General features: G+C 37.5%; 1 protein-coding gene across 1 annotated transcript in view; it reads right to left on the minus strand.

The window, feature by feature from the left end:
• CRIM1 (cysteine rich transmembrane BMP regulator 1) overlaps window positions 1-24,593 on the minus strand; it is a 200,696-nt gene that overhangs the window by 92,829 nt on the left and 83,274 nt on the right. The window contains exons 3-4 of the mRNA XM_082480172.1: window positions 16,801-17,043; window positions 8,510-8,630 (exon numbers count right to left, since the gene is read on the minus strand). Of these exons, the coding sequence (XP_082336298.1) occupies window positions 8,510-8,630; window positions 16,801-17,043 (364 nt within the window). The remainder of the gene's footprint in view (window positions 1-8,509; window positions 8,631-16,800; window positions 17,044-24,593) is intronic.

Below are 24,593 nucleotides of genomic sequence, written 5' to 3' on the forward strand. Positions count from 1 at the left end.
GACCCCTACATTTAAAACATCTTTCAGCTTCTTCTGCAGAAGATTCACATGCTATTTCTTCTGAAAACTTTCTCATCTTTCCTCTCTTTGTTAGAGGTCACTGACATTCAGAAGTCAGCCATGGGGCTCCAGAAATGACTTGTGTTTCAAGATCTGTTGAAATTTTATTGAGATGGATTTTTTTTTTTAAAGGCAAACTTATCTTTTTCTCTATTCTGGACTTCAGGAAAATGTGGTTGCTTGCCCACACAACCCACATTGTGAGGCTGGACACCAACAAGGTGCCCAATAACTATCATCACACCGAGAACATCTGGGAATGGCTGAGGCAGCTGTAGTAAGGGAGGAAGAAGGAGACTGCCTGAACTTTGAATTCAGCAATTCATTACATCTCCTGAAAGACCAACGTGGAGAAGATGGATGTGAAGCATGGGTCACCTATAAAGGTCACATATATGCCCTTTTATCCTTGCTCTTTGTGCATATTCGGTACAGTGCAGTCCGTAAACAGGACTGAATACCACTTTCTCACTTATCAGATCTCAATGAAGAAAAATGGTTTTCCTGGGAAAAATATTTGCTGTTTCTTAACTTTTGAGTCTTTAAAGGCTAAAATACATGAAAATGCTTAAACACGTTTTCAGGTATTATGAAACTTCACAAGATTGCAGTGTTCCATTCTGTTCTTTTCATCAACTGTTAAATAAAACCCTATTGCAAGCCTGAGTTTGACATGCAATGGGTTCAACTGGCATCAACGCACATTTTTCCTTCAATACAAACCCTGCCTCTATATGGAACAGTCTCCAATGCAACGCCAAATGTTACACCACCATGGTACTGGACGGTCAGATGTAACTTGAGATGGCAAAGTGGTCTGCTACAGTTAAAGTACGGGAGGCACAACTTAAGCAAGCAGGCCATGATAACCAGAAACCAGAGTTCCTAAGATGCTGATGAAAGAACTGAAAGAATAGCAAAGCTTCTAAAGAACCCTTAACACGCTTTTGTTAGACCTTTGGTCCAGCTATCCAAGTTACTCAGAAGTCAAGCCCTGAATCGAAATCTCAGGAAGACACAGATGTGCTTGGATTTGTATTTAGTCTTACTAGTTCCAGCTGAACTTTCCTTTAACAAAAATTGGGATCCACAACCACTTTCTCTTAGATATCATTTCTTGAGGATGAGCTGGGTGGAGGAGAAGGATTTAAAATTCTAGAACAAATACAAGGGAGACCTCTGTATCAGCAAAAGTTGCTTAAGAGAAGTGACTGGTACAGGGGGAAAAGAGAAAAAGTTACACCTCCTGAAATATCACAACTGCCCTCTTAAGAAGGTTGGGAAAAACCTTCCCAAGTGAATCCTGTACTGAACACCCAAACAATGTATCATAAAATTAAGGTCTTCCAAAGTCAGGAAGATCTAAGAAAATAATCTAGACAAACATGCGAGAATCATGTCATATTTTGACAGGGAATAAAGCGGAAAAGATTCGGCCCAGCCAAGCAGCTAAGAAGAATGAACAGAAAGGGTGTACCCTACACCCTCCTCTTAGAGTGGAACAGATGCAAACGTAATCAGGGACTCAGAGGCCACCTCTACAGATGCTATCAGAAGAAAAACATTATCCAACTAGCTAGGTGTGGGTACTGTCAAATAAAACGTAAATATAAACTGGTAATAGCTTAAAAGAGAATTTACAACTGCAGACTTCCCAGTTATGATTCTAGTGGCTGCCATAAAGTGATAAGAAAAGAACTGTGCTGGTTTATGTGTAGCTGCCACCAGGATTCCCTAGACACTGGTGTAACATGAAATACAGAATATTGGCTGGTAGGTCTAATGCCATGATAGGTTGCAGACACAATAGGTGACACAATGACAACAGGTCCATGTGTCATAAAAGGGGATAAAGTACATGAAAAGCAATTGCCTACTGGGCAAAGTAATCTAGAAGGATAACACAATCATAAATAAATTTAAATGGCCTCTGAAGAGGTGTGATTTTTGCATAAACAGCTGCAACGGGACTTCTGTTTCAGTTCACTAACATGAAAAGATAGCATGGCTGACTTAACAGATATCGACAAGTTTTCTGAAAAATAAAAGTGAAACTGCTAATGATTAATTTCTCAAGTGGCATCTATATTGTGCCTAAGATAGCACAAAGTTCTAATAGAAACTAAAGACTACAAATAATAAAACAGGCAATTTCTTCCTTTGGAATCAAAAACAATTCAGTAATAGTATACAAAATTTAGAGACTCTCTAATATAAACTGCTACTATTCCTTAATGTCTTTGGAATTGCTAAATAAAGCATACTGATGTTAAAAACATTTTAGTACAGGACAGAGGCAAAAGAGAGTTTCCTTAATTTAATAGGTTCTTAAAATGGAACATGGTTTTGTAAATTCACTTTTGTTGCTACTATTTCATCCCCTGAAAGGTAATTTTACTTAATTAAATACGATAATAAAATCTGGTTTTGTACTGTTCCAAGTTCTATTCAACTTCTATGCAAATATAGCTTAACATAAACTTTGGGTAAATAAATGATTTGCCACTACAAAGTATTACAAAGTATTCTTGAACTGTATAAAAATGTAAGTATTTAAGAACTGGGCGGCGGGGGGGGGGGGGAGCTGGGATGTTTTCTAGGTAAAGCTTTACGTTTGGGGAAAACAAAATGCACATATAAATTGCCACTCCAACCCTCCTACAGGACCGAGTAGGTGATTACAATGTAAAACAGTATTTTACCATACTGTCCAGAGAACTAACACTTTTGCTGGTGAAGTACATTTCACTTCTTTACCATACTGCAGACCAAACTGTGGCACTGCCATTCACCGCAGCCCCCGATTGAGACATTTTAGGCACATATAAAGAAAAAACAACAGGGAAATGACTATTCCAACAAGGAAAAAAGTTCTATGACTAATTCATTTAAGAATTTTTTTTCAGAGGTTTCCTTCTAAACAATAAACCTATAGTCCTGCTCCTCCACGCTACTTGAGAGTTTTGCATTTGCAATGCCATCCCGATATCTGTAACTAAGTGACAGTGAAATGGTCCAATTCAAAGAGTCTTCATTCGCTCATCCCTCAAGTCCAAGTCTTTTGGGCTCCAATCTTGTAAGACTGTATCTCTAAAAAGCTCTTCTTCACTCTTCTGACACATGAAATAGTCATCGTGACCGGTGCTCCCGATTTGTTTAGATTTATTAAGCAGTTCACTGCTCTTAAAGTTTCTGTCTCTCTGCGACTTGTTATCTGCTTCTGTTATGCTTCATTTACATTTGATTTTCCCTCCTCCTCCCACCACAGCCACCTTGAAACTGCTTTTTTAACATTAAGACTCAGATAGAAAACAAACTACTGGAGATTTTGATGGAGAAACATATAGCAATTATTTCTGAACTTTTTCTAATCTAGAACATATTCAGGCTTATAGTCGTGAGCTTTTTAAATAAGTATATCAAGCAAACTTATCATTGGGATTTAGTGAACATGCTCCTGGATGCTTCTCTGCTCGCAGAAGGATATGATTATATCCTGCACTATCAGTAAGATATTCAAGCCAACACGTGCATGCTGCAAGAGTTCATCTCAGGAGACCAAGGACCATGGGGCTGGCTCATCGGCAGTGATTCACTTCCAACATCTAGGGGAGGAGGGCTGTGGGAAATGTTCTTCTTTGATGTTAAGTAGTTTGGAGAAGGGGATATATTTCCATATTATAAAGAAAACCCGGTGAGACAATACTTCTTAATAAGTCCTAGGTTTTTGTTGTTGTTGTTTGTTCTGGTTTTAGGGTGTTTTTTTTGTTGTTGTTTTGAAGACTGTTGAATACAGAAGACAGAAATTGAGAAGGAAGGCACTCTTATGGTCTGATTTTTAAGGCCAACTTAGTATCTTCAAGATACAAAATCAAGTTTCATAAAACTGCCTCTGCCAAAGCAACATCTGTTGCTTTTAGCTATAATTACATCCTTTAATCCTCAATTCAATCCTCTATCAGTTTTCTCACTATTTTTCTCAGAACTGTTATCAAGATAGCCAGACTTTAACTACTTAGTTTTTGTTCTTTTTAATATTGGCACAGTACGAAAACCTTTCTAGTTCTCTAGAATTTTCTTGGTTTACCTGGCTTTATTAAAAGACTGACCAAGAATAGCGGGCGATGTCGGGGGAGAAAGATCTGAAATAACAGAGCACTGAAGGCAACTTGAAGTTACCACATTTGTACCAGCAGGGAGAATGGAAATTGGCACAAGGGAAAAAGACTGTGCTTAGATTACATGAAGGGAAAAGAGCACAGAAGCAGGGAGACAAAACTTGAGCTAGAAGCAGAGACCTAGTAAAGACTAAATTTCCACATTATTCTAATAAAGAGAGCAGCCAGATAATCCAAAAATATTTGGTGCAGAGCTACCCAAACATGCCATTTATGCTGCTGGATATAATCCTATGAAAAACATACAAAACTGTGTGAGCAATAGATATAAGCCAACACTAATCGCCAAAATCAGCTCCTGTTGTTACAGTCCATTCTTCATAGATAAAAAATTAAACAGATTTTGATAAAGATTTTGACACTTAAAAATAAATTCTCAAAGGAATCTGAAAATTTGAAGAAAAATTCATTCACAACAGAAAAACTGGAAACACCTGAAGATAATGGATTCTGCACACTTCGTATCGTTCATCTCTTCATTTAACTTTGTAACGGAAGACAAACTTATATTAACAAAACTGTGGTAACGTTCTCTGTAACAGCTCTAGTAAATTTTTCTTCGATAAGCTCCTTGGAGAGGAGAGCATCTTTGCCAAGACCAGAGACAGACGTATCAGTTAGCTTTCCTAACATAATAGCTGGAAATTTAAGGCAAGTGTCTCATGACAGTCGGATGAAAGCTGAAGCAACCAGTATTTTGGTATCAATGCCAAATCTGTAGGCTGCTCCGTTTGAACCATCACACTAGAAATCAGTGTGAAACTAAATGTAACCTCTGAATAAGCTTACGGCATCAGACATTTGTTTACTATTCCCCCTTTTCCCCTGGCATTGCTAGAGGAGTTTTCAGCATTATGAACATGCATTCAAGAGCTCACTCATAAAACAAATGCCAGCTTAACACCAGACTTAAGGATCTCTGTTTTCCTAGAATATTAAAGACAAGAAACCAGCCAAGAACAAGACGTGGCACAGAAGTCAATCCACTCCTGCTGTATGTGAAGTTAGCTACTTGTTAACCAAGCCAGTGACACGCCATCCATCCTTAGCCGTGATTCTCTCCTTGAGACCTCTCTGATTCTGCTGGTATTAATCCTTTATTTTATTTGGCAGTATACGAAACAATTAATTGTAATTTCTTGAAAACGTCCGTAATCGTAACAGAAATAGTTTCATGAAGTCTAAGGTCTATGACCTTATGAAACACTATCTCTTTGCTTTTAATAAATTATTCTCAGATGTACATTAAAACATACAGTGCCACTGCCTTTGACCTTCATTCTAATGATTAAAAAGAGACATGATATGAGTTTAGGTGATTCTAAACTGAATCAATGCAATGTTAATATTTCATCTTGAGTTTAGTAAGACATTCCAGAACTAAGGAAAAACATCCCCTTTTCCCAGTGTAGAGTCATTCATTCATAAATCTGTACTTTATTTGACTTTTTACATAGTTTTGAGATGCAAGTCTCACATGGGATAGAGGCTCTGGGTTCAAATATAAAGCTCCAATGTTTCCTCAAATCTGACAAAACACTGGATTCAAACGGTTTGACTGTCATGTTGCAAGTAACTGAACTTAGTTTCCTCTTTCGCTCTCTTTCTTTTCATACTTATACTTCTCTTCCTCTAACCTTCATCTAATCTTTCTTTTCTGATTATCCCCATGCTGTGTTCCCTTAGTCCCCCCTTCAAGTAATATCTTTACCTACAGCACACAAATGACAACTGTGGCATTGTCTTCCTTAAGAAGCAGAGCAGTATATTAAAATCTAAATAACTAAATAAATTTCTAGGAGGCACACAACATGCAAAGCATCTATACAATCTTATTGCTGCCAGATTCAGCTTTTCTTCTTTCCTTCTCACCTACTCGATTAAAAGCTGCATTATTGCTTTGGCTGAAGTAAGGCAATCCAAAAATCTATAAACCCACGTAATAACTATATACAGCAACACAGGCTGAGCCACAAAATTAAAAATTAATGGAGGAGTACAAGACACCTATAATTGTTTCAACCTGCCTGCAGACTCACACTAGGTTATGCTAATTATGTTTTTTTTTGCAGTTTTACACATCAAGGAGGACAGATATTAAGGCAAAACCCTCCTAGATCCAATCATAAGACTCCAGGGGCTACGAACTCATCTATCCCAGCTCTGATCCCTTGTTAAACTTTGATCCCAGTAATGCAGAGCAATCTGATTTCCAAGAGGTTTCAGTGCAATTCACAATTATCTAATAATTCACACTCTCTAAGCTTGCTTGTACAATTGGGGTCTTTGTGTGCAGGAGATGAGAATACTGGTTTTGTCACTTAAGTACCACGCACGTGTACAAGCACACTTCAGACATCAGTTACAGTTAACACACAACAAACCAACTAGTTATATTTTTAAACGCTATAAAAGACAGAAAAATATTCTTTCAAGGACACGTTTGGTCTAGATGCTTTATTTAAAATCAGTTCCCATGTGTGTGCTAGAAATAGAAAATATTTCCAACTGATCATTTTTCTGAAGTAAACAAAGTTTTATTTTCTTAGTGCTCCACGAACCCTGATAGAAGGAATGCTTCAAGTTATCATCTACACAGAATAAAGCAGTTATTTCTCATTCCCTCCAGCCAAGCGACAGAAAGAAGAAACCCCAACTTATATTAGACTGCATAAAAATAGAACACAATTTTACTCTTTGGAAACAAAAATAATTTGGCCTATATATCACTTTTTAATCCAACAAGTTGAAACAAATTTGGAAGTAAAAATCTACCACTAAGTTTTCTGTTGTGTCAGGGCTTGTGAGTGTTAACCTAAACTAGAAACTTACTGAAATCTTAATGAGATTGCTTCTTTGAATTTGTAAGTTATCTTTCCAAATACAGCCCTTAGTAGCATTTTATTCTAGTTGTCTTGAACGTGCTGAGCTGTACTGGCAGCAACACCAGTACGATGACTAGTTAAAATCTAGAGCCTCCTGTGCAAACCCAACTAGCCAGATCAGCTCTCAACTAATACGAAATTATCATAATTCCTAGGGAATGAGAATATGTTACAGGAAGGATACTGAGAATCCATACCATGTTCTGGTCCAAAATTCAGAAAACAATAAAAGAAAACAACAACTCTAAATGAAAGAACGTTTGTAGTATTCACTGAATAAGGACAGTAAGTATTTTTTTTATCAAACAGACTATTTGTATTCTACAATTACAAATAAAATTTGTCAAGTTTAGAAATACATTTTCAAATTTTACTAGACAAGATGACTGCATTACATGAAGTTCTTCACACCTCTTTTCCTGCCTTTTTTTTTTTTTTTTAATATATTTTTAACTCTTCATCCGGTAAGAGACCCTCATATTTGATGGAAACAACAGTTTCAAAGAAGTTACCGTATTAAATTTGTACCCAAAGGGCACCCAACAGGAAGATCCCTGATTCATTACACCACCTTTCCCATTTTCCACTTTCTGAATTATTTGCAAGTTTATCACTCCTTTACAATCTCACAAGGAGCTGAGAATATGGCAATATTGTACAGTGTGAAGACCTTCATATCAAATAAATCACCTAGATACATCAACAAGAAGTATTTTCTTTTTTGTCTAAAATATTTTTATTGATGGTACTTTTTGCTTGAATTCATATTGATTGGGGATATTCCTGAATCAAATTTTGGTAAGTCCGTTGTAAAAACAGAAGCTAAAACAGTGCTAAAAACTCCAAATTGCCTTATCCTTCTGAATTGTAATGAAGTATACCTACTTGAAGAACAACAGAAGTAAAATGGAAGCGAATACTTGGAACTACAGTTCCAGATAGCCACTGTCTTTCAGCTTCTTACAGTGGTGTCTTCCACGTACAAAAAAATACCTTTTTTACTTTAACTAAATAAGATTTTCTCTGACATATCTTCTGCCATCTCCATGATTTAATTCCTTACCATCAAAAGAACTTCAAAAGTTTTGTGAAAGAATTTACTTTTGTAAAATTAATTGAATACTTTGAAAAACAATCTAGAGGCACAAACCCCTCAATTTTAGCAGAAATCATCTTCATGCATCTGTACTGAGAAGATTTTTACTTTGCTTCAAAAAGATAGATTTTGTATTTCTATCAGCCTGATAAACCTTTAACTTACTTCATATATCTTTTCTTCTGTATTAACATTTATTGCCACAGAAGTATGCATTTATATTATTCTGTGTTTGTAGCACTCAAATTGTAGAGAACAAGGTAAAAACACTCAGCCACGAAGACACCAACCTTGTGGGCAGCGTACAGCAGCCATCAGCCGTCAGCCTGACTTGCGTTTCATAGCTATCCAGTGGGCAAACAACTTGTTGAACAGGAGGACATTCGACTGTGCTGCAATCCACGCTGAACACTATGAAGGAAAGGGAGAAGACAATTCCTTTTACACATGCTTTAGGAGCTTTTTGCAAATTATTGCATCATAAGCAACCAGTTCTGCAGCAGCTTTTTAATTTAAGTCAGAAAAATCTTCTAATGAATACATGCTCAGTAGGTAACATTACAAAAAGACTTCCATTCTCTTTAAGATTCACTTTTTAAAATTACTGACTCAGAAAGCAACTGAACTAATATTAGTTAATAAAAAAATTTATGAAAGTAGGCAGGCAAACTTCAACAATCACTAAACCTGTGAATAATATTAGTTACTCGAAATATACTAGGTTACTGAGAATATATTTTTCCCACCAGCTTTTAAAACAGTTAACAATTCATTGTTTAAAACAGTTAACAATTCATTGTCTAATTTTTTTTCTATTAAAAGAGTAAGATACCTGGGTGAGGAAATAAAAAAAATATTAGATACACTGTGGATTTACGCCTGCACATGTAAACTACATATTTAAGGATTGTTCCATTAGGTTGTGCTGTTTTGGTATTTATATATAGTGGAAAAAAAAACCCCAACAAATTACCAAATCTATCTGCATTAACGAGATGAAGAATTCTGCATAACTAGTAAGACTGATCTACAGCTTTTTAGAAAGCAGCAAATGCTTAGAAATGCAAAAAAAGTAAGGCTGAATATACATTTAATCCTATGAGTCATACTCAAGAAAGCTGAAAGACATCTTTATCTTATTTGGTCCTAAATCTCCCACGTTAAGAAACAATACCAGCTCCGGCATTATCTGTTTGCTATTCCTTCCCATAATTATATCAAGCAAGTACAGATTAAAACGTGGTTCCCTCTTCAAAGAAACAAGCTACCTGCTGACCGAGTAGGCAGGACGAAGAGAGTGTTATCAGACCGAAAGTTATACAATACAATATCCCTGATTACCGATTCAACTTCACTTCAGTGTTGACGTTATTACGACCGCTTGCTGCAAGGCTAAAGCGGCTTGGCAATGCTACACCACACTTCTGGCAGGAGCTGATACCTTTCAAAGTCCCGTTTTCTGTCGTCTAGTCCTACATTTTTCAGGCTTCATCCTCAGAGGTACACAGCAACAATAATTCAATCGGTCATAATGAGACATCGCAGAATTACATCTGCTTAGCATATCCCGTAAGCATTTAAATGAAAGCACAAGTTCAATGAAACCAGTCTGAAGCTCATCAAGGTTAGGACCAGTACGTTTGTCCTCAAGACCAGTAACTTTCAAAGTACATGAGTATGCGAGTACCCTCTGTGGAAGCCATATTCAGTATCTGCCTTTTTCTAGTTATTTGGGAAACGGAGCCATCCGCTAAATGAGAGCAAACTGACAAGTTCAAGAAGTTGTTACTGAGAAACGCACAAATTTCATTGAAGTCTATTTTGTGGAGCAATGCAGAAAGGTACTAAATTTAACTGGAAAGGTTCCAGTTACTAAGCGTGAGAATTATCAAATTAACTTTTATATCTCTTCGTAAACACACAAAGATACCTATTTGCCTTTGAGAGAGGAATACTTAATTTTATAATATTCTACCTTGCAAAACTCTAGGGCTTTTTGTTCCATTTTGTTAACAAATAACATGTTTGAAACCGCTCTTCTGTGAGAAACATACACCTAGTTCCTCCATTACCACAACAGGCACTGAGAATCATGCGCTCGCCAGTATGGCCCAGTGCAACCAATACAATTTGCATGACTCTGTTGCGCCAAGTAACTACCAGTGTCCAGTTTCCTGAATTTAAACTAGTACTAAACTTTTTCACTTCCCTGGATTCAAGGCTCTCTCTGCCTTCTCCCCAGGTAGGCAGTCGGGGAAAAAACAGCCAACGAGTTCTACCAACAAGCTGCTACTGCACAGCTATTTCTGTGTCCATCTTTCCATATACCAGTAATGGCAATGAAAGATGTCAAGGAAACTCCCCGATCGTGCCATCAAGTCTCAGTTAAGGTGCTCTTTCTTCCTAATAGTTTAAATTCTTTCCAGTGGCTATAGCGTGCTCACTAACACTGAAAAGCAGCCCAAACAGTCTTTATTAAAAAAGTACAAATGTAAGAAAAATTACAAATCCCAAATCAAGAGCATTCAAATAGAAAATTCTCATTAAAATTCATCATTAAAATGATGATAAAAGTGATAAATTAAAATTCATCATTAAGTGGCTGTTGTCAACTCAGTGGTTCCCCTGTTTGATTTGACTTACCCATTTTTATTTATTTTATACTGATCTCTTAGTAATAGTACCAGAGCCCCCTCCAATTCTTGTAAGGATTAGTAGGATTTGTTGAACAAAGGGTATGCACTGGGCTTATCTGCCACCCACAGAATTTCATAATCCACGTTCATACCGCACCTCAGCCTTCTCTCCAAACTGGGAGATCTTTATTATTACATTATTAGATTAATCATATAACAGCTGAGGTTGGACAGGACCTCTGGAGGTGATCTGGTCCAAGCCCCTTCCCAAGCCAGGCCACATAGATCTGGTTGCCTGGGACCGTGCCTAGATAGCTTTTGAATACCTCCAAGGATGGAGGTTCCACCACCTCTCTGGGCAACCTGTGCCAGTGCCCAGTCACCCTCACACTGATAAAGTGTTTCCTGATGTTCCATTGGTTTAGTCTCTGCCCATTGCCTCTGGTCCTGCCATTGTGCACCACCGAAAAGAGCCTGGCTCCACCTTTACGCCTTCCCTTCAAGTATTTATATGCATCGATGAGGTTTCCCCTGAGCCTTCTCTTCTCCAGGCTGAAGAGTCCCAGGTCTCTCAGCCTTTCCTCACAGGAGAGAGATGAAGAGAGATAAGAGATGAAAGATATTTGAAGAAGGAAAAAAAAGACCCTACTTTTCTTCAGATTAAAATTAGTTTCTCAAACTATAAAAAATTATTCAGCCAAACTTTCAGACAAGCTGAAAATATTGTAAGGTTACAGAACAGTCTACAATTGACTTCTTCATTACTTCGAAAGATGTCCCCCAGATTAACTGTACTACTGCCCTAAAAAATAAGACTGCAAACATTTGCCACTAAACTACTAGTCTTATTTTCACATCTGACTTTGATTCCAATAATTACAGAGTGCACTTTTCATAAACAGTTTTTTATAATCTGTTATATATTTTATTATAAGCTAAAATATTTTAAAACCCTGTCTAAAGAAAATTATTTTTGTCTATCCTAGAAGCTTCAAATATATAGTCTGACAAATATGTATCTTCAAGAACTCACAAACATGTTGCAATTTCCTATCAGTGAAGATGCACCTGACCAACCTTCGCTTACAAGTCTTCAGGAGTTTTCTCATGCACTGAATTTGTATACAATAGCATCTGAGAGTTACTAATTTTTCTATGAGAATGTAGCAGAAACCCTACCATGACTGCAGACCCTGACAAGTGTTCAAGGCCAGGCTGGATGGGGCTTTGAGCAACCTGGTCTAGTGGGGAGGTGTCCCTGCCCATGGCAGGGGGGTTGGAACTCGATGATCTTCAAGGTCCCTCCTAACCTAAACCATTCTATGATTCTATGACATAGCTGCAGTAATGTGCAAACTCCTTTGTAGACTACAAACCCAAAGGTCTCTGATCATGAAACTGTCAGTACCCAGGTGAAAATAAGTTTTAGTAATATCCTTGTGTTAGCATATTCTAAGTTTCACCTTTATGTATTATGCTGACTGTCCAAGGAATGGAACGTACAGTTCAGGGACAAGATCTAAACAGCTCCCTAGGCATCTAAAGGTCCTGGATGCAGTACCTGCATCTCTGATGCAATGAAGTGGCTCAGCACAGGAAAGACTTCTTCCTCTTCCAGAAATCAGAGCTTTCTGGGGGTCCAGCACAAATAAGCTAAACAATAACGTTCTCTTTGTGATTGTGTTTAAACCAAGATTTGGTACCAGAAGAAAAAAACCAAACAACTCCATTTCATTAAGAGTAATTTTCAGGCCATGCAGGGTTGCTGGAGAAGGCGAGCGAATGAAAACTCCGCCAGAAAGACTGCTAAAAGAATGACAAATGAACAGTCTTTTCAACAGAGGTTCTGTCTAGCATGACCATTTATGAAGGCTTTCCCTAGGATGTAAGAAACTAAGAGATGACACTCCTCATCTCACCATATACCAAAAAAAAGTTATCAATAGTGGTACAACAAACATCTGTTGGATAAATACCAAAGTAAACTATTTACCTTTATTCAAAAGTGGTAGCTAGAGTCCCTATCACAACTTCAACAAAATCCCTTTTAGATTAGATTTTAACTCCATCTTTAAATAAAAAAAGATGATTTTAAAAGCATCATTGTTCATACTGTTTTGGCTTCTTAGCAAAAGAGGCACATATACCCCAAAAATCTTGTTTCAGGTTATTTTTATTTTTACTGTTATCACATTAGGCAGCTCCATTTGAGACTGGTCATTTAAACTATCTTTAAGAAAAAAACAAAGGAACAAAGTTGGTTGCTTATGGCACCAGACTACTGTTATCTCACCTGCGAGCTTAGCAACTGCAGCAAAACAAAAGGGATATGACATACTTGTTCTCAGTAGGTACCACAACTGTGGTGAGATGCTTGGTGGAGCAACGGGTAAGAACATTTAAGACAAATGAATCTGGAAGTTAATAGACAGGTATGACTAAGCTACTAAGTTTCTTCACTGTTCATTTTAACTGGATGCCAATCACTTTAATCATTGTATTCCTAAAGTAGAAGGGGTAGAAGAGGAAGTGGATCTCAAGATGAAAGATTTTATTTTTATTCTAGCATTTAATGTTACGGAAACACTTCCTATTTTCCTTTCAGTAATTCAGTTGCCAATCACAGTATTTGAACATATGCAGTTCTCAGCAGAAGGCTCCAAACTCAAATGCCACTGTAAACTGGAGAGCGGTGACATCTTATTTAAGGAACAGAAATAAACACAATTTATGGTTTAATTGTGCAAACACTTACTGGCATAAAGCAGCACTGCTGTCATAGGAAGCAGTCCTCCCGGCTTCCCACAATTTGAAAGGGAAAAGGGGGGCAGAAAGCCCTTGCTGGTGCAAAACCCCCACGGAGGCTGCTTAAGCAGATGTGGAGGTGCAGGATGAACATTCTGGTAACAGCACTCACAGAACTGAAGTTTTTAGGTCTGTGACAAAGTATGGAAAACGTTTTTCTCTGTTCGACACATCCATAGAGTTACTGACACTACTTAGTAAAACTAGTGACAGCAGCCCCATAAGAAACTCTGCATGGACAGTTATCTACCAGGCCTTATACTGTCCATTGTCCCATGGTTTTTAGAAACATGGCACTAAAAACAGATGAAGTGTGACACAGAGCACTGCTAGTTCAGTTCCTTTCCAACTCTTCTTTCCCACAGTGTTTCAGGATACCAAGTCAAACTCTGAAGACACAAGGTTTCTCACCAGGCTTACCATGGGCTAAATAAATATTCCTGCCATGTAAAGTCAAGTCAGATAATGCTCCTTATGACCACTATTTCAGCAAACCCACACAGATAATTCAAATAGTGTTCATACATACACAAAACCAGTTATATGCTACTACATATACAGTAGTACATGTATATACACATAGAGAACAAATGGCATTAAACACTGCAGGAGAGGCAGGATGGACTAGATTACCTGCAGAGTCATCTAGTCTTCCAACCGAAGTTATTCTATAATTCTATAAGCCTGTGAATATACAATCCTAATGAAACAAAATATTCCATTGCCTGTTCTTAAACAAAGGAATTTATTTAAAACCACAGACAGTGGTGAACATGACTGAACAGTTTAGATGGAAAACACCAGCAAGGTTCATGCTGACTTGCAAATTTAAAAATAAAATCCCTAAACTTTTTACAACAAAGGAAATGTTAAAAAAAAAAAATAAATAAAAATCAGTATTTGTTTAGTCTATAATTTTCTTCATATATGAAGTACAAATTATGTTGTCTATAAAAGTACGGTTTACTCTCTTTGAAAACAAGGTTCTCTGAAAACAGTTCAGATTTGCAACGATTTTCCATTAAAAAAAAGCCTTCTGTGGTAAATAATTTGTAGTCTACTAAAATTTGTCAACACTCAACTACTCCTTTCTCTGTCTTCCAGTCTTGTGGTGGCTTGTTTTTCCTTTGTGATCTTCCCACTATGTCAAATGGCAAACGAAAGAAACATGTAGACCACAGCTGTAATAGTCAACGTGGACAGCCACTGAAGTCTAACTTGACAAAACTCAGGCTAGTAGTGACTAATAATTCCACATTAATAGCACTCCCTTTTTTTTTTTTTCTCCCCTAAAGCCAAGGCACTGCAACAAGTAGGGGCCCCACTTACTCTGTAGTTTGTGGTTTAGCCATTCCATCTTTCATCACCTATTACTGCAGGGATGCACAAGAGTACCCACCTACCCTCCTCAGCCTCTCGGCCACTACTTAAGAAACACACTTTCATCATCTCCCAAGGCAGGGGAGAACTCTCTGACTCTCAGTTTCTAATCCCCATTGCAAAGGTCTACACTTCCCTTCAATCCCATTAGTCTCCTTCCCCAATCTCTTCAAAGCCTCTGCTCTTCTACCGTCCTAATGTTCATCTTCATTTTTCCAGTCCCATGTACCTTCACCTCTTAACTCCTTACAACAAAAAATACAAACCACATCAGAAAACAGCATACACGTAGTCACATAAATGCCCTAATGCAATAAATAATCACATATTCAGTTTGGAGATTCTGTAATCCTAACAAGCTGAAAACAACCTTCAAGTAGTAACCTACAAAGGTAAGTTTGGACTGAGTTATTTGCAAACTACAAGATGGGAATGCAAATAACATCAGGAGGACATGATCAGAGCTAACATTCCTTTTGAGAAATAAAGAAATAATCCAAAGTCAGCAGGATAAAGTTCAGTAATGGCATACTTGAAGTACGTACAGGAAGAATTAAAACGTACAAATATAGTGGTTCAGTAGCAGTCATGCTACAGGAAGATCTTGGGATCACAGCATTTCACAAACTAAATACAACTCTTGCAAGAGTCAGCTCTTATTTAGAATTTTGCATGAAAGACAAAGTAATTATTCACCAGTATTTAGTGCTGATGAAGACTCACCCAAAATAGTAGTCTGCTTTTGGACACCACATTTTAAAGACATGGATAAACTTAAGAAGGCTTATAGAGGGGCAACATAACAAGGAAGGAGCCCAAGGAAACTATACCATAAGAAATTGCAGCTAGTTCTAGATGAAAGAAGACTAAGATTGACATGTTCCACAGCAAAAGTTATTATAAAGACTTGTTCACCAACTACTCAGGACAGAGAATTAAGACGTTTGCTTACATTTCCACACAGGCAGATTTGCATTGGATTTTAGGCAAAAACACAAAGAGGAGCACTAGAAGATACAAAGACTGTACAATCTTCTTCTGTGGAGGATTTAAGAAAATGTTAAACAAGCACAGGAAAGGCACAGCTTAAGCACACTCGAACCTGTTTGCATATAAGATTTTGGATTATACAATTTTATATGCCTGCTTTCATCCCTCTGTTTTTATTATTCATCTTTACCAAAGTCTGGATCAAAGAGAGAATTAAATCTTCCACTTCACCGAAAATAATAAATCACAAGAAAGGGTGATTGGTGTTCTCATGAAATGGAAAATGGGTAAATACTGAAAAAGTTGTGAAGTCTTTCACTATGCTCCTCCACAATCCTTCTGCTCTCCAGTTTTTAAGGGGTCATCACTTTGTAATCTAGAGAAATCTTAAGACAGAAACTTCAATTCCCTGTCCGTGCACAATATATTCCTACTATGATAATGCTTCATGTAACTGAATCAGTATATAAAGTATGTCACTTCAACTAGTAGCATCCGCAGAAATGCAACATTCTCACTAGGCTACTTTTCTCTCGTTGCTCAGTTTAATTTAATGTCTAAAGAAAAAAGGAAGTGAAACATAGCATAATATTTCTTATCTTTTTTTTAATGGGTATTGCCCACATAATCATTTTTGTTTTGAAGAAGAATCAAGATTAATTTAGAGGCTATGTAGGCTTTATTAGATGCAATTATATAGGTTATTGTGCTTGTCAGACAGTTAGAAAAAACTGAAAAAATTAAAAAAAAAAAATCGTGTCCACTTTTACCTGGTTTACATTCATAGAGATCACAGCATTCCCCGGGCTTTCCTGATGCCTTAGAGACCAATATATTCAAATAGCCAGGCTGGCAAACCTTCCTCAAGCAGCCTGCAGGATTACACACGCAACGGCTCGGGAGCGGACAGCATTCACCAGGAGGAGCATAGCCTTCAATTAAGATGGAATCTTCTGGACAGCGAGGAGAAAACTGGACCTCACAGCGGGCCTTGGAGCAATCCGGTTTCTCTTCTGAAAAGGAGAGAAAAATCAGCATGCCATAAATGTCAGTAAAACACCATACTGAAGCTGTAAAGGTGAGCTCAGATAAAGCTCCCTTTCTTCGCCCTCCCCCCAAAAGAATAAAAAGAAAAGGAAACTGCTGCTGCTGAACTGATTAGCAAAAATTATGGAACATGCTTAAAAAAGTCTTGGCATCTGCAAGATGGCAGGTGTGTTATGAAATATTTTCCAAAATTCTAATTTGTGCAACGAGCATGACTGCTGAAGTCACACAGCCTCAAAAAACAGCTGTGAAGCTACACATTTGGCCATGATGTTAAGAAACAACTTGTCACATCATGCACAGCCCTGCTGTGCACACCTACATCTTCAGTTTCCTAAGACTTTCCATTATGAGCAACTGATTTTAATCGATTGATTTATTAAACTCGGCTGACCTGATCTGAGATTTCACATATTCAAAAAGCTGGTTGAAAGTTCAACGACTAACATACTTGGAGAGTCCATGCATGAGCAAAAGAGGGTTTTTCCTGTACACACTCCCAATGCTCACATTAAAGTGGTGTGCCCGTGTACTTCAGTGGCTTGAATAGTAAAAGAGAAGAGGTTTGACTAGCACTGGCTACAGGCCCTAGAGGTTTGAGGCACTGGCTGCAGGCACACAGCAATTAAGAAAGGGAATATTGAGGACCAAGGTCAACAAGTTGGTGGGAACAGTGACAAGCTGGACAAACACTGAGATAAAGACAAAAAGAGAACAAAGACGTAGAAGAAGGTTCTTGGACAACTAGGTAACACCCTTCCAAAACTTGGAAAAGAACTCAAGATTCCCCATTCTCAAAAAACCTGAATCTTAATTATGGCAAAGAGGTTGTGTCATGCCCTCCAAATGACTAAGCCACACTGTGAAAAATCAGACCTCTCCCATGCCCAATTCACTCTGTAATGCAAACAGTGAGAAACTTGCTTGTATCCAAGAGGGTCTCACCTTCCCCAATATACCTGACCACTGTTAAAAAATGAGTGGATTCAAGACACTCAGAAGAGCAGTAGGTCAATAGGACATGGTGACTTAAGTGTTTGGAGGCAACACAGGGAGCCTGACCAGAAAAAAAACCACAACAATAGAAAACCAAGACCTGAATTTGTAAACTGTTTGTACCATTCCTTGGTCATTTGCAAGGCTGTAAACCAGATGGCTCTACCGCAACTAGAATTTGCAAGTTTGTAAACTAGGTGGTCACTATTACTCCAACAAAATTAATTGACTACATTGCTTGTTGTCACTAGATACAGAACAGTAGAAACAAGTAAAAACAACTTTATTAATTTGATGTTTAAGCTACTGCCATTTTAAAAACTAATCTCTAGTGATAATTTCAATGATTGACTAAGACATATCAAATATGAGCACCTCTGATAAAAAGTCAGAATCTCTCCTCCAAGATTTTAGTAACTCACTGGTTTGGGACTTAAAGTTACTGGGTATTGTGTTATAAACTAAAAGCAACACAGCGAATGTGCAATTCTGCTTCCAAACGTACACTGAATGTCAATAACAGCAATATTGTTTTTTTCCAGAGGATCATTTTTACACTTCATTTCAGTATATTCTTTGGAATTCTAGGTCATAGTGAAAAATCAAAGCAGTATTGCTTGTCTACGTGGTTGATTTGCTAACTGTGCTTTAGATTCATTTAAACTTAGAGGTATATAATGCCTACACATAAAACTGCTTAGAAAAGTATTAACCTAGGTCTTAGCATTAGTAACTGCAAGGGTAATAATGAGTATAAACATTTGCCTCAATTTTAATTGGCAAATATAGCAAAACAGAATCAAAACACAATTACGTATATTTCCTTCATGTACAAGTCCTTTATATTTTTTTTCTTATAAGCAACAGAGATTACTAATGTTAGTGTGATACTGGATAGCATCATAACTCTTTTCTTACAGTTAAAACCCCCACTATTTCCATCTATCTTTAAAACAGCCTAGACTAGATATGTACTTTGCCCAGAATTTTAAGTAACATTTGTGAGACCAATTTTTTTTTTAAACCTACTCTTATATTTAGGTTCTCCTCTGCTTTATTAAACACATTAAACAGACTGAACATTCCTGCTTACAGAGGTTCACTGCAGAAAGTTGTATAAATAATAGATAACATAATACTTTCAGTATTTTATTGATATTCTTTAGTTTATGGATATAATAAAAGGCTTGACATTTTAGCTTTTAGAAATCTTTTCATTTTCCACTGCGTGTTGTTCAGTTGCGCAAAGAAGTGATAGAAGAGTAGTGCAGTAGCAGCCCTTGAAGTTCATGCTCATGACAGACCCTTAAATTCACACTTTTTACTTGATCTGCCCTAGCATTATGCATCCAGTAATTTTCTGATTTCCATGACTAACAGATAATCCCATCCTCATGCAGTCTCTCCTGTGAAAAGACTTCATATTGTATGTATTTTAAAAAATTTACCTACTATTTTTACTTGAATGCATTTACATATGTACATATATCTGTATCAAGATAAATGTTTCTTTAGGGACTGATTGTATTCAACCAATTTAAACCAACTTTCAGAAAGTTTTGTCAGAAATGCATGTCAAACTGTTGGCATCCAGACTATTCAGGACTCTAGAGATATTTATTGTGAAGAATGCAAAGCCTACTGTTGGAGTTGGTAAGACCACCTAGCAAAAATATGAAGAAAACAAGGATATGTCACTATCAACATATAAGAAGCATCGCAAGCAGTAGAAGAGAAATTTTAAATAGAGAACCGTGACAAGTATTTTTGTATGAAACTCTCACTCAGTGTTTCATAGTTACTATATTTGATAGTCTTTTCCACATTAGAGTATTGTGGTCAATGCAGTTAACTGTAATGGAACACAACACAACTCTACTATTAAATAAAAGTGGCACTGCTTTCAGAGGAAACGGTTTAAACCCAAACACCACCACCTTGCAAAGACATGTTTGTGTTTTAACACCAGGTTACATAACACCAGCAGATATTTAGAAATCAAACTGAATTTTTTCGTTTTAATCCAGTGTCACTATCACCTTTGTCCTGAAAAATAAACAAACAAAAACCCCTCCCTACTAATACTTGTGTAAATATTATGCTTCCAAACTATAATCTCAAACTACGTGCATGGTAAAACATTCTCTTCCCAGTACGCCAATGCAACTGAGCAAAGGAAAGTCAAATATATTAACCCAAGCTGGATCAGCCAACAGACACTTATCCTTCAGCTTCCCTAATGAGAGCCCACAGCAGAGTCAAGGGCAGGTAAAAACACCCCTCTGTAGACTACATCATGATTTGGTTCTTGATTTAGATGTGGTTTTCCCTTTTGTGGAAAGGAGCAAGTGGCTGAAATGATACGTGATCAGTAGTATTTAAATTGTTTTCTTGTAGAGTCCCTACCTCATACTTCTGAAAATAATCTTCATCTAAAATACAAAAATCCAGCAGCTCCCAGTGTAGCATTACTATATTTTTAGTTAAAACTTTAATCTGCTAACACCACACTAGCGTAACTGTGTCCCAAGCCCAGCCCTCACTGTGATGTAAAAAGATGGCAGTTCTGTTTTACTGCAGTTCAGTAAAAGTTGATGAGAGCTTCTCATTCTGATACCAAGCCTGAATAAAAGACATTACTTTTAAGCAACTTTTAATAAAAGTTCCAAGGTTTTTCTTCTTGTTATCTCAGCAAAAGGCAAGCATACCCATCTTCTCTATCTACAGGTATACAGTTTTGCATATGAGACCTATTTCTACAATTCATAGAATCATAGAATGGTTTAGGTTGGAAAGGACCTTGAAGATCATCGAGTTCCAACCCCCCCTGCCATAGGCAGGGACACCTCCCACTAGACCAGGTTGCCCAAGGCCACGTCCAGCCTGGCCTTGAACACCTCCAGGGATGGGGCCTCAAAAACCTCTCTGGGCAACCTGTTCCAGTGCCTTACCACCCTCAAAGTAAAAAATTTCTTCCTAATGTTTAATCTAAAACTGCCCTCTTCCAGTTTAAAGCCACTTCCCCTCGTCCTATCACTACATGCCCTAGTAAAAAGTCCTTCCCCAGCTCTCCCAGTACCTAAAGGGGGCCTACAGAAGGCCGCAATAAGATCTCCTCAGAGCCTTCTCTTCTCCAGGCTGAATAGCCCCAACTCTTTCAGCCTCTCCTCATATGGAGAGGCCTAGTACTATGAATTCATGGTACTAAACTTGTTTACCTTTTCATTACTTGATTGAAGAAAGCATCAAAATTGAATTTGTTCTCAAAATAAATTAAAAACATTAATACAGGCATAAATGTCACTGCTTTAGCAGGATTCCTGATTTAATTCCGTTACATACAACTATTCAAGATTTCATCAAACAAGAGGAATCATTTAACAGCTCTTTTTGCCTTTATTAACAAACGCTTCCAGCCCTTACAAAAGGAACACATAAGAAAGCATGTCAGAGCAGAGTAATTAAAAATACAACAACAGATTATCTCCAAAGACAGAAAGGCAGGGCAATGGCAAGCTGCATTCCACAGAAAACAACTGTGAAATCCCTCATCAGTGGTATTTTTGCTACTTTACCCTTTTTATACACCAAGCAGGGACTATTCCAAAGCAGCTTCTCAACAGACCGAGGTAGATTCACAATAATAACCTAGTGCTTCTCTGTGAAATACACACGTACAGTATGAAGCCCTGACCTATCTCCCACATATTGTTTTAAGCTACTGTCTGTTGCTACACCAATCAGAAACTTCCTAACCAACATCTTCAAAGTCAAACAAGGTATCAGGACTCCATTTTATCTTTCTTGCAAAATTCAGATAATAATACAAGCAATTACTACATGTGCTCAGAATAAAAAGATTTGAGGAAAGGGAGAACTATATATGTGACTTACTATGCACTAAATTAGCACAGCAAATATATAAGATACTTATTCCTGAATAAAGAAGCATCTTAACACACATATTACATGGCAAGAAGAAACCTGTGTCACATTCTCCTAATCCATAGTGTAGATTCCCTCACAAGAATAATTTCATATAACCCTAACTGCACATAGAAAGACAGTAAAACTATTCCTTAAAGCAGATGTCTGGTTTTGTAATTGGGAGTTTGTACTCAGGACACTTATCCACTAATTAAAATATATTCTAATAAAACATTATTCTACCTGTACCCTTGAAGGAGTCGATAGGTCTCATTTAATAAGTTGACCATTTTAAGAGGCCAGAAATTGCTTATTCAACTCACCCATTAATTTATGAAGTGAGGATTTGTATACGCTTTTGCTGTATGATTTTCACAGAATCAGACAGCTAATGGAAAAGGCGTATACAGCTTAATCACATTTCAGTCTCTCCTTTAAAAGAAAAAGGAACCATTAACAAGGAGAACAATTACTTGTCAAGGATGCGTCCATCAAACTTCTCATAAATTAAGTCTCAACAGATAACCTACAACCCACTAAGAAAAACTTAGTTGGCTGCAAACATTGCCTTTATGTTCAAAAAAACAGCATTTCAAATGACTACACAAAGAACAGAAACTATCAGTTGGTTTGCTGATGAGGTTTCTCTGTGGGACACATTTTCTTTATAGCCTTTCATCAAACACCATGGAAGCTGGAAGTATTGTGGTTATCTCTGACATCTCACCACCCTGAGCCAACAAAGAAATCTCTACAGAGATAAAGGAAGAGCCTGGATCAATCAAGCTTTTACAAACTACCTATTCTGAGCCAGTGAATCTTCTCAAGAAATTCAGAAATCTATCTGGAAAGATAACATTCTTAATAAAGTGAACACAATCCAAACAGGAAAACTGATATTTTGATTAATTCAAAAACCAGACTCCTGTCTTGAAAAAAACTTCATAGCCACTCTAAAAGGCAGCCTTACAGACCATTTAATATAATATCATTCAGTTTACCAGTGACAGTGCTATTTCTAGGTATAAATTACTACTGATACCAGATTTGCATTTCGAGACAAATTTTACTTTCTGTAGGTCTGAAGGTTCAGGCTTAGCCGCTCTTACTTTGCAATTATCCTGCAGAAAGAACCTGCTGTTGCTAAGCACATGACAGAGGACACCCTACAATTACCAAGAGTAACTGAACCACCTAAGTTACAACTAAGTCAGTTACGATGTACTGTGTGCTTTAATATTAAACCAGGGATCATTCATTTAAAAAGTCAGGATGTCTCAAAAAACATTTCTCATTTCCACCTGATTTCCATCTCAGAAGCACACATGAAAAGCTGTAGCATCTCAGAAGTCAAGGCATAACAACATTCAAACTGACCTTTCACTGCAACCGCAGTGTATTTATTATAAAGTGCATGAGGGGGAGGAGAGCAACCTTCAAAGCACAGAATAGAAAGAAGAAATCAACATGTGGATTTGTTTGGTTTTTTTTTTTTTTTTTTTTTCTTTGCCATTAACATTAGAAAGAGTCTGTCACAAAGCAACAGCCGGAAAGGTAGAGTTTTCACAAAGTTCCTCCATATCAGAAGCTACTAGGTATTTCTAAAATTACGTTTCCCGTGACTTTACAAAGTTATTATGGGGAGTGGAGGTAAAAGGGCAAGGAACGGAAGTCTTTCTGTTACAACCAACGCTTTCTCTGAGAGAAGGTAACTTCTTTACCCTCCTGAAAGGTTTATACAATACTCACTCAAACTGGCTGCTAGTTAGAGGTGCTTTTATTAAGACAGTCACTGAATATAGGAAGTCCAGATCTCAGGGTTGGTCTGTTTGCTTTGTTAAAGTAGAGCGGTTGCAACAAAACCCAACCAAACCATACACCCCCACCCTCCCCATCTTGGCTAGTACCAAAAATAGCATGGAAATAAAAATGGTTCCTGAAGAAGAATTAAAAACTTTGCTTTCACCTCTGTATCAAATTCTTTTCCTTCATTATGTTTGCATGCTCTGCTTTGACACGCAGAGAAAGTATATGCCAAGTTCAGTTAATGAGAAAAGCAGAACGGTGAAAGCACTGGTTAGCGCAGCGGAAGGATCTTAAGGTATAACCCAGTGTGGGAGAAATGGAGAAGAAAAGCCCTGATGGGGGTGGGAGGGTCTTCTCCTCATTCTTCAGGTGAAACGAAACAGATCCGTGCTTTTCTGGAGACCTTTTCAGGGAGGGATTTTTATCACTTTGTCAAAACTTTGTGTGACCAGAGATGCCTTTACTCAGTCACCATAGAAACGAGGACAGAACGTTTTCATCCAAGGAGAAGACTGAAGAGAACTGTCAGAGACTCAGGTCTGAGCGCTTCTGCCGAGATACTTAAACTGTTCTACAGCTGCTCCTTTAAAAACAAGTTTTTAATACGTACACATATGGATATACATATGTATACACACAGACAGAGAGAGAAAAATGTATTTTTTCCGTTAGGTCCCTAAGAAGAATACAGAATAAGCAGCATTTTGAAACAGCCAGCTTCATATTTCATTTTTCAGAGCAGTTCCAAATAGAGTATGGTTCATGAAGATGAACATTTTGTATGACT

This window comes from Vanellus vanellus (genome assembly GCF_965231255.1).
Source record: "Vanellus vanellus genome assembly, chromosome: 3".
Taxonomy (NCBI): Eukaryota; Metazoa; Chordata; class Aves; order Charadriiformes; family Charadriidae; genus Vanellus; species Vanellus vanellus.